The 10,824-nt window shown below is 50.2% G+C and overlaps 1 protein-coding gene across 1 annotated transcript in view; it reads right to left on the bottom strand.

Moving 5' to 3' along the window:
* Nucleotides 1–3,588, bottom strand: part of Drc11 (dynein regulatory complex subunit 11) — a 120,295-nt gene extending 116,707 nt beyond the window's left edge. The window contains exon 1 of the mRNA XM_021165896.3: nt 3,279–3,588. Coding sequence (XP_021021555.1) covers nt 3,279–3,289 — 11 coding nt within the window. The 5' untranslated portion in view covers nt 3,290–3,588. The remainder of the gene's footprint in view (nt 1–3,278) is intronic.
* Nucleotides 3,589–10,824: the final 7,236 nt, after the last annotated feature.

Raw genomic sequence — 10,824 nt, forward strand, 5'->3', positions numbered from 1 at the left:
TATGGGGGGCATTCTTATTTAAATAACTGCCGCAGTTTATTCTTCAAATTGCTTATCTCTGCAGCAAGCACCATATGAAGGCAATCTCCCAACAGTGTGGGTGGGCAGCTTCACCTCACCCAGACCCACACGCATCAAGAGACTCAGACTTCCATCATGGGATTCTCCAGATGCCCTAATGGAGCAGAATTGCAGGGTGGCTGGATGCTGTGATCAGCCAGGCAGGCTCGTGTAGAGTCTGTGCTCTGCATGGAATCTATGCCCTCATGCATCTACTTCAGACAGAGTTAGGACAGCAGGGGGCTTTCAAGGTCCCCATCTACATCTCAGTCCAAATAAAAGGTGTTAAAGAATACTGGGGGCCACCCAGATCCAGCTGAAGAAAATTCTAGACTAGCTATAGCTGTAGCACTGAGTCAAAGACACTCCTCATGGCTGGATCCCCACAAATCCTCCATCTGGCCTGAAGGTTTTCACTTCCTCGCCTGTACCTTTCAAGGAGGACCCTACAGCCATAGCTGTAGAAAAGTGTGGAGTGCTAGGTGAGCCTGTGGATCCCATGTCTTGTCCTGATTTCACCACCACCGAAGATGGCTTCATCTTTTTCTGACAGACCCATTCCTTAGAGACCGGCTTCCTGCCTTGATCCTGTCCATGTACCTATGGTCACACTCCACCACTCTGGCTTGGCAGGGACCTAACAACCATGCCTCGGCCACACAGGCCTGTGGAGTGCTGGCCTCCCTCATAGACCTGGTGTGCCATGAGCCCACACATCATCCCTTTGGTGTCTGGTCCTTCTGCTCATGTGGGACCCATGATGATGATGATGTGAGATGAGGCATAGCAAGGCACTAAGGAAGAGCATCATGGAGTCACATCTCACAACCCACCAGGGGCCCTGCCTTCATGAGTGCAAGGCTGTGGCTTTAGTGTATTTACTGTGCTATAGAGCCAGCACCACTCTCAGGCTCTAGAATGTTTCCACCACTCAAAGAGAATCCTGTTCAGTCGAACAGTCACTCCCAAGCCTGCCTCCTCCCAGTCCTTGGCCAAGAATCCCACGTCATCCAGATAGTCCCACATACAGCTGTGCTGACACACGTGAAAACATCACGATTGGAAAACCACCCATCTCGGCAGCTCGGCTCACTGCAGAGAGTAGTTGTTTCCCTCCAAAAGGCGTTTTTGAGATTGAGCATCTACAAAGCCAGGCATAATCCAGGAGCCCAGATCCACCGTTATAGCTCATAGGTATGTCATTACTGAACCCCACTGCCTTTTATATCTCTGTGAAGCAGAGAGATTGTAAGTTGAACCATCATATAAGTCAGAGGCTGTCTGTAAACAGAGTCTGTCCTAAGTCGATTTCTGTGAGTGACTCCCTACACTCATACCGAGTGCAAGCTCACTCAGGTTGTAGCACAAGTCAGGTCTTCTCTCTGTTTAACGCCAAAGAACCTGTGGTGCCACCTTCCTGCTCTGAGACAGACCTAGTCCTTCCCCCTCTTCTCTCTCTCTCTCTCTCTCTCTCTCTCTCTCTCTCTCTCTCTCTCTGTGTGTGTGTTGAGGGTATAGGTTGGTGTGTTGGGGATGCTCTCTAAGGTGGGGGTCTCCTTCTGCATAGAACTACATAGTCTTCTGTCATGGCTGTGTATTGTTCCAGGGGCCTCCTGGCTGTGTATACCACCTCTAGACTCCCTCTCTTCTCATTCCTAGCTCTGAGTCCTATGTCCTCCGTGGCTGACATTACTGCCCTCTGTGCTATCTTCCCTATTCCCTTCTCTCAGAACACTCTATTTTGCCTTCCTCCAGATGTTCGGCTATACTTAGTTTTGTTGAACAAAACTGATACCCAACAGTCTGCTGGCCCAAGTGCTCCCAATGGCTCCCATCATCAAGGGTGGCACGCATTTCCTCCTGGCCTCCTCCTCCCTCACCACTGGGTATTTTTGTTTCTTTGTTTGCTTTTTGTTTTTGTTTTTTTAGATTTATTTATTTTGTATATGTGAGTACACTGGTACACTGTAGCTGTCTTCAGACACACCAGAAGAGGGCATTGGATCCCATTACAGAGGATTGTGAGCTACCAAGCGGTGGCTGAGAATTGAACTCAGGACCTCTGGAAGAACAGCTAATGCTCTTAACAGCTGAGCCATCTTTCCAGCTCTGTAAGCAGAGTTTTTCCATTCAAAACTCCCTGCCTCCCCTGTCCTCTGCTACGGAGTCCGCCTCATCCCTTTCCACTGTGGGAAACTCTCAGGCCTTCACTGCACTGGCTCCCCTCTCCTGTGTCCACAATGATCTTTCTGGCCCATCACTCCACGGTCAGTTACGAGCAGGGACCTTAGGCTGCTAATGTGGCTTCCATTCTTGTCTTTTCATAGACTCATGCCAGGGGCACTGGGCAGAGCCTGCTCTCTCTCTCTCAACACCATTTTCCCATGAAGGAAGGGGTTTTGGATCCTTTGCTGTGCTAGCTCTTCTTCCCGCTGATCCGGGCTCGCTCTCTTACCTACACTTGTTCTGTGTCTCATTTGGACCATCCTGGGTCCACACTGTCAAGTTCCTACTTCATCTCCATGAAGCTAAGAGCTGATGTTCAACAGCCTTCCTTCAAGCTCTACAGGCTGCATGCGTGCAGTCTGTTTTCCTGGTCTCCCCACACCCCACTCCTCACTTCCAGGCTTAGGTTTCCTGAAAGTCAGTATTGGGAGGCTGGAGCTGGAGCTGTGGTATACAGCTGTTACATGCTGTGAGCCACTGCCCCGTGGAGATGTCTCTTCAACAAGATGGAAACAGCACGCAGAGCTACAGCTTTACAGGGTGGCTGTGACCATGGCTGGGCCCTGAAACTTACTCCAGTCAAGCCATACCGCGTGCTCCCAATGTGAAGTAAGTGCAGAGCCAGGTACACAGGGTGGGGACAGACACACACAGGGCAACAGCCTCTGTGGTTGGGCTGGGAAATAGGGTATTGATGCTTCCCCCAGATCTTTCTGGAACTTGATTTAGGGACTGGTGTTCTCACAAGCAACCCCTTCATGACTAATAGAAAAGCCACCATGGTCACCCATGACATGTGATGAAGGCCTGGAGGTCCTCCCCTGGGGAAGGAGGGAAACAGTCTAGCGTTCCTTCCTGAGACAGGGAGAGTCATTTCTGAGGCACACTGAACTTGATAAAAGATAAAAAGGAGAAGGGAGGAGGGAGGGGAAAAGGCAGAAGCCACCCTGCCCAGGCGACCCCGGCTAAGGCAATAGTAACCCACCACTTACAGGTTCGACATGGTTGGCCTCTTTCTGTCTTTCCTTCACCCACAGGAAAGCTTTTCCTTGGCCTCTAAAGGCTGGCCTACTGCCGAAGTTGGGGGAACTCCCCCTAGAGGTTTTCAGAGGTTAGGGATTCTTCTGGAGGGAGGAACAGGGACTGAGGACAGCCTGTCTCTTAGGGCAGGGAGAGGCTTGGCAGAGTTGGTGACCCTGTGGCCACCCTCCTGGAGCGCAGGCTCTGACTGGGGTTCCCTCGCTCTGGTTGCTGCCTCGGGCTCTGGAACCCCACTTCTCCCACTAGAGCGTCTTCAGGAGGCCCTAGCAACAGGAACTCTACGTCTGAGCAGTGCCTGCTTGTGTTTCCGTTTCCGTGGCAACTGCAAGGCAGGGCGCGTGAGGAGCTGGGGGCGGGGCAAGTTCTGCAGCTGACCAGGTGGGAGGAGCTACGTCCGGCTCTCCAGGTCCTGCTGGCCGTGTCCCTTTGTTTCTGTCTGGAGTCTCTGACATCTTCCCATCTTCAGAGTGGGTGCAGAAGTTGCGCACTCCGGCAAGCGCAGAGGCCGGCACTCCATAAAAGAGAAGTGCCCTGTGTATGTGAGCCGTCAGCGACCCGCAAGAAGGCTTTTCTTAGTTTTCATTCTTAGTTATCGTTGAAATTTAGTGGCAAACTTTAGAAAGAGTCTGCAGTTCCTTTAGGGGCATGTCCTGAATCGCACAATGGAGAGACAGGATTCGGGGAGGGAGGAAAATGTGGGGGAAAGCAGAGAAGAGGGAGAGGGGAAAGAGGAGAGCCAAACGCAGGAAGCAACAGACCCAAACTACAGACCATTATCGAGGGAGGGAACAAAGGAGGCACGAACCTCTCCCCAACCCTGTAGCAGTATGAACCTGCATCTAGAGGCTGCAATGGAGTCCTGATTTATGCTAGGCCCAGTTCCCCAAGTCTTTGTGGGGAAAGCAGCCAGGCAGACAACACACCAAGGGTCCCAGGGATGTTTTTTGATGAAAGGCTCAACAGAGAAAGGAATTGGGAAAAGCTGAGAAAGGCCAGGCACAACTCAGCATGTCCTGCCTTTGAGGAAGCCGGAATCAGCCATAGTGACTGTGGCTGGGTAAGATGGAGACCCTTGGGCTGCTCAAAAGGGTTAGCTGATGTTCCTGGGGGGCGGGGGGGGGGGCGGGGGGGCAGGGGGCGGGGGAGGAGGAGCTTCTAGGGCTATGGAGATTGGTTAATTCCTTGGGGAAGAAATATGCGGGCCTGACTTTTGATCCCTAGCACCCATGGGGAAAAGCCAGGTTCTGTGGTACACATCTTTGAAGCCTGTGCGGATAAGAGGATCCCTGGGGTGCACTGCTAGCCGATCTAGTCTGTTCTATGAGCTCCAGGCTCAGGAAGAAACACCATCTCAAAAAAAAAAAAAAAAAAGAGCAGTCGAGGAAGAAACCTGATGCTGATTCTGGCCATTATCTATGTGCCTGTCCACAATTCATGGAAATATAAAGAGACATCTAAGGGGGTTGGGGGGGAATAGAGAGAAGGAGGGAGAGAGAACGAGGGAGGGAGGGAGGGAGTTAGTTTTTTTGCTATGTTCTGGGAGAAGAACCAAGAGATGGCAAGACAACACCAGGAGCCATGCTGGCTCTCAGCAACAAGTGCTTTCAGTGCTAAATACAAAGTGCAAAGCTCTCGAGGGGAGAGTGGGAGCCACTTAGTGCTCAAATAGGAAAACCATCAGGACCTTAACTAGCGTGTTAAATGTAAAGAGAGAACTCAGGACCCCACAGCTTGACCATAAGAGCTTGCATAAATTACCTTGATCCACTTGCATTCCCAGGCGGAGGTAGAAGGAATAACTCAGTCAGCTCTCAGCTGGCAGAGGGCAGTGCTAGCTGCTGTATGAAGTCAATGCAAGTCACACACACACACAAGCTCATCAAAACAAAGTGCTTGACCACGGTGCTCAGATAGCGAATAGTGCACACAGTTCCGAGTTTGACGCTAGGGTGTCAGGCACAGTGTTGTGACGTTGGCCATCACCTAACTGGACAGTTATTTAAGGTGGAACTGAGAGCCGGGGGTGTAAGCAACTAGTTTCAAGGCCACACTCAAATGGACACTGGAGTTGATGTGTATCACTAGCTGTTTGGTCTTTGAAGACCACCGGGAGTTTCCCACCTTGTAAAGATGGGAACGCCTTCACCTTTCCTGATAATGCCTTTGAGAAGACAAATGACTATGGGTCAGGCCCTAAGAAGTCCTGACGAGGGGACAAACAGCTGAAGGTATCTGTCTCAGTGTGGGCACCAATACTTGTCTTGGTTAAAGTTTTGGATTTCTGTGAGGCCAAAACAGTGGGTCCTCAGCTATTCATCCGTCAGGGACACCTGGCACTGCTCCCTGAGAGGACAATGCAGAAAGCCCACTGCATCCACAACCTTTAGTGATTCGAACAGCCTCAGCATTCAGTTGCCAAACTCATGTCAAGGGCACTTTACTTCTTGCTCTCTTTGGAGCAAATAGACACTTATGCTGCCATCTGAAAAGCCAGATAGGGCAGCAGACAGAGACAATTTGCTGGAGTTAGTAGCCTTCATGGAGTTTGGGAAAGAATGACCATGGGGTGGGGGTGGCTGTAGGCTGTCACCACAGAAGGACACTTTCTTGATAGTGAACAGGCTCAGATGCCTATGGAGGTCCACTTGAGCTATGCTTGCATCTGATGCTTAAAGGTCATCTGTCAAGGTGCATCAACAGCTCAGAGGTCAGAGAGATAAAGCAGGACCCAGGCATCCCTGGAAGTCTAGAAGTGGCTGTGTCCCTGGGGGGATTAACCTCCTTTTTGGATCAAGGTTACCTGGTTGTCTTCTCCTCAGGGCTGTCTATCGAGCCCAGGAAGTCACTGTCCTCTTGTGTTTGGTGTTTGTCCTTTGGATACCTGGTGCAGGGTTTTCCTGCCTTGATATTGCCTGTTACTTCTGGGAAATGGGTAGATGTTAGGGAAGGAGGTAAGGAGGATATTAAGGCCATGGGTTTCTACTGGACTGGATAGTGGTGGTGTACCTGCTATGGTGGTATGCAAAGGCTCTGCTGGCTCTTGCAGCATGAGACTCTCTCTGAGAGTCTAGGTTCCTGGGCACTGGTGTCAGCCACACTTGTAATGGGGTCACACAAAAACCTGCCATTCCTCTTCCTGAAAGAAAGCTCAGCTGGCGCCTGTCCAGCCTCTGCAATAGGAGCAATTTTGTGTGTGGTTAAACTCCCATGCCGGTCTCTCTTAAGTCTTTCTGTCCTTTGAACAGAAAACAAGGCTGCCACAGCCCCAAGAAGGGACAGTGGGCACTTGTTTGTCTCATCCAGAGGTCCTTCCTGCACACCCTGTCTATTCCTGAGTGGCTGCTGTACCCCAGTTTTCATGGGGTACTCATGGCCAGGGAAACCATCAACCTGCAATGTCATCTGTCACTAAGTGGTTCATCATCCTATCAAGGTCCATGCGGTCCCTCAAATCTAACCAGTTCCCCTGATGAAAATGTTTCCCCTGCCAAAGTCAAGGAGCCTTCAGCACATCTCAGCCAAAAGGCACAGTGCAGATAAATCAACAGTCACTAAACCTGCCCTGCCCCAGCTGTCATGTCCTCAGCTGTCCCTGGGATGAGGACAGGGGCAGGTGCTGCTGACACATGGCTCCATCTTTGTATTCAGAGCCTCATCCTTATCCCCGAGGTCAGAACCACAGGCTTGGATCTTCCATTGCCCTCGTGTGTTCGTGGGGGGATCCAGGACAGTGTACTTCTTTGCTCGGCTTCTTTGTCTACCTCCTCAGAAATCATTTTAATGTTCTGTGCCGCTTCCTGGGATCATAGGAAGTTCACAGTCCTCCACTCGACCTTCTTATCAGTGAGACATTAGTTCTCTGCTGTAATTCTTCATGGCCTTAGTCTTCATAACCCTATGATTATCCTGTCAGAGCAGGAATTTGGCTCCCCAGGCACACCTCAGTGTCTCCACTCTCAGAGATAACTCATGCTACAAGAGCCAGCAGAGCTTTCCCCTTGCAGCAGGGAAGGCACAGCACCACTGTCCACTCCAGTGAGACCCCATGGGGACTCTGGAAACCTGTCCTCAAGGTCCCACTGTCGTCCTTGCTTCCTTCCCTAACACCTGCCCATTCCCCAGAAATAACAAGACAAATAAAGGCTGAAAAACCCTGCACGAGGGGACCAAGGGACAAACATCCAACATAAGCAGACAAGAGGCTCCCAGGGCTCGCTAGGCAGCCCTGGGGAAAGGCCACAGGCAACCTTGATCCAAAGAGAGGGCTAACCCCCAGGGACACAGTCACCTCTAGACTTCCAGGGATGCCTGGGCTCTGACTCCTCTGACCTCTGAGCTGTTGGTGGGTGTTCAGAGGTCATCACACAGGCCTCCATGTGCGGGGAAGTTTCTTCTTTGTCTACAAGAACAGTTTGGCACATGTAGTCTGCTGTGCAGGACATCTGAGGCCCAAGCCATTGCTCTAGTTTGTCCTTCTGGGCAGTGCCTTGCATGTGATGTCTCTTCTGCAGTCACTACGTTTTTCTCTTAAATAACCGCTGCCTTATTTCATGCAAAATGTGAATGTTTTCTTGACCAGCCTCCTGACAAGACTACCAGGTCTCTGGGGAAATGCATCTTTCTTGTCCTCTTGACATATAGGAAATCAATGGGACAGATAGCGACTGGTGCTTCCTCCCTCTGTGAAAGAACAGTACTCCTTGCAGTAGCATGGAAAGCACAGTACTCTGCTTAGTGCTGTGCTAAGTACTCCACTCGATACTATGCAAGGCACAGTGCTGTGCGCAGCCGTAGAAAGGGGAGCTCTGGTAGGGACTCAGCCTTTAGGAGGAGAATGGGAGACAAAGGTGAGGCGTGAATAGGTCCTCTGGTGAAAAGTCCTCTGTGATTGTAGAAGACAGAGGGTGCCTTCGCCCTGGTTACAGTAAATGGTTTTATACAGCAGGGGAACAAGTTGGCTATGTGGACTTTGATCTGAGGAGATGAGGAGAACATTCTAGAGGGAGGAAACTCAGGCATAGGCGTGGAGGTGGAGGGTGCATTGGTGGCATGGAAACAGGCTTGTCACTGTGGGGTGGGGTTGCAGGGTGAATGTATTCAGCTATGGACGAGGATATCATATATCTACTCCAGAAGCAATGGATGCTGTATAGGCAGGGAGTTTGCATGCTCCGGAGGCAGGCACCAAGGAAAAGATAGGAAGCTCAAGTGGGTAGATAAACAGAACACATTTTCTACATACCATGGAGTAACCTGTAGTATGAGGAGGAATGAAGGTCAGACACGGGTGGCGACATGTGTGAGCCGGGAGACTGCTGTACAGTTCAAATAAGCCAGACGTACGAGGACACACACTGTCTGACCTCACTTAATATGAGGTATTCAGAATACATAAATTCACAGAGAAGGATTAGAGGTCACCATGGACTGGGGAAGGGTGAGGGTATTCTATGAGGCATAAGACATGCAACAACACTTCACAACTACAGAGGCACCTGTGCAACCCAGGGAATTCACTCGATGCTGTGGACTTGTGCATTTACCATGATAAAACCGACAACTTTGAAAATGTTTATTTTCATTGTATTTGTATGGACATTTGCCTCAATGTATATCTATGTAAAACATGTGTACAGTACCCAGAGAGGCCAGAAAAGGGTGTAGCATCCTCTGGAACTGGAGCTACAGAGGCCGTAAGCTACCCTATGCGTGCTAGGAACCACACCTAGGTCCTCTGGAAAAGCAGCCAGTGCTCTTAAACACTGAGCCATCTCTCCATCCCCCAAATCCCTTGATTTTAAAACTGTATCAGGAAGCACCTTTTGAATACAGACTTCTCTCTTTTCCAGAACCCCCTGTGCTCCCTCAGCACAAAGATACCTGCTCTGAGTGTTCTGGTGATGAGACTTGGCCCCTAAGGAACCTATGGACCTAAGCCACAGTAGCACTTTGGGTAACTCCGGGAGGTTTTCTGTAAGACTGTAGCTGTGTGCCAGGAAGACCACACCTACACATCACATCTCTTTGGGGACATCGAGCGGGAAGTTGTGTCCTTTCTTTACCTCATTGCATCGCACATTTCCTATAATATCCCTGGCACGTGGACCTTGCTCATTATTCTGCACAGCATGGCTTATTCCCCATTAGCATTTCATAATATTTGCCATTAGAAAGCAAGTCCTGTGACAGGAAGAGATGTTATAAACTGGATGTTTAATTAACAGGAATAAAACTATGGTCAATCAACATGTCCAGACCCTGTTCTTCCATCTTGAATTGATGCCAGTAACACCTTTAAGCCCCAGTCTGCCTCTACAGGTCCTTTGTGTCACTCCAAGTCCATGGTGGTGTATCTCTTGATAGATTTTTAAAAAGGGGATTAATTTGATTTTAATATGTGTATGGGTGTGTGTGTCTGTGTGTGGGTGTGCATATGAGGGCAGTGCCTGAAGAGGCCAGAAGAGGGCGTCAGAGCTCCTGGCGCTGGTATTAGGGGCAGTTGTGCTCTGCCTGGTGTGGTAGTTAGAGCTGAGCTTGGGTTCTCTGAAAGAGCAGCATATACTCTTAATAACTGAGCACACTCCCTCTCCAGTTTTTGTTTATGTTTTTTAAACCGCTGTGTGTTGGTAAAACTGTGTGGCCTTGTGTGTTTACATCTGAGTGATCACCTGACCCTCATGGTTTCGAAGATACACTCAGTGTCAGCTACGTAAAAGGAAGAAAGGTTCCCGTTGACTCCCGGTTTCAGAGGAGTGTGTCCATCATGGTGGGGGCATTGAGTGAAGCAGGGCTGCTTGCTCACGGAGTCCTGGAAGTAGAGAAAAGTCCAGTCCCCCAAGGACCCATAATCAGTTACCTGCTTCCAGCAGCTGCTAAGTCTCCCACCACAGCCTCCGAAAACAGCGCCACCAGCTGGTCCATCCTTGCAATTCAGGAGTCATCCGGGCAGGGGAACACTTTCAGGGACAAACTCTCCCAGAGTCCTCTGAGTCTGCAATGTTCCTCCCTTCCCTCGCTGAACCGATGCAGGAGGAGTAGAGTCCGTGGAGCTGAGTTTCCTCAGGCTGTGCGGGAGTCTGGAGCGCGGGAGTCGAACAGTACTTCCGGATCCAGTCATCGTTTGATGGGCACTTCAAGGCCCTGCGAGAAGAAAGTGGGGAGTTTCCGGTTGACTTTGATTCTGTCCAGCTCGCTGCTCAGGTAGGCTGCAGAAAGAGACGAGCACCAGGCTAGATGAAAGCTGAGGTACCTGAAGTTCACTCGGAATTGGAAGGCCCTGCTCCTCCAAACCGAGATGTAAGAAACACTTCTGTGCTCCGGAGTTGGAAATGTCATTCTTCAGAGAGGAGCGTTTCAAGATGACAGCTGCAGAGCTGTCTGCTGTCGTGGGCCACTTTTGTAGTAGATGTCAAGTCCATACAGAAGAAGTGGATGAGAGATGGGTTTGTGATATTTATAATTTGTATCTGGACCAGAGTAATAGCCATCTTTCACTAA

This window comes from Mus caroli, unplaced genomic scaffold (assembly GCF_978045245.1).
Source record: "Mus caroli unplaced genomic scaffold, Mus_caroli_1 scaffold_1, whole genome shotgun sequence".
Taxonomy (NCBI): Eukaryota; Metazoa; Chordata; class Mammalia; order Rodentia; family Muridae; genus Mus; species Mus caroli.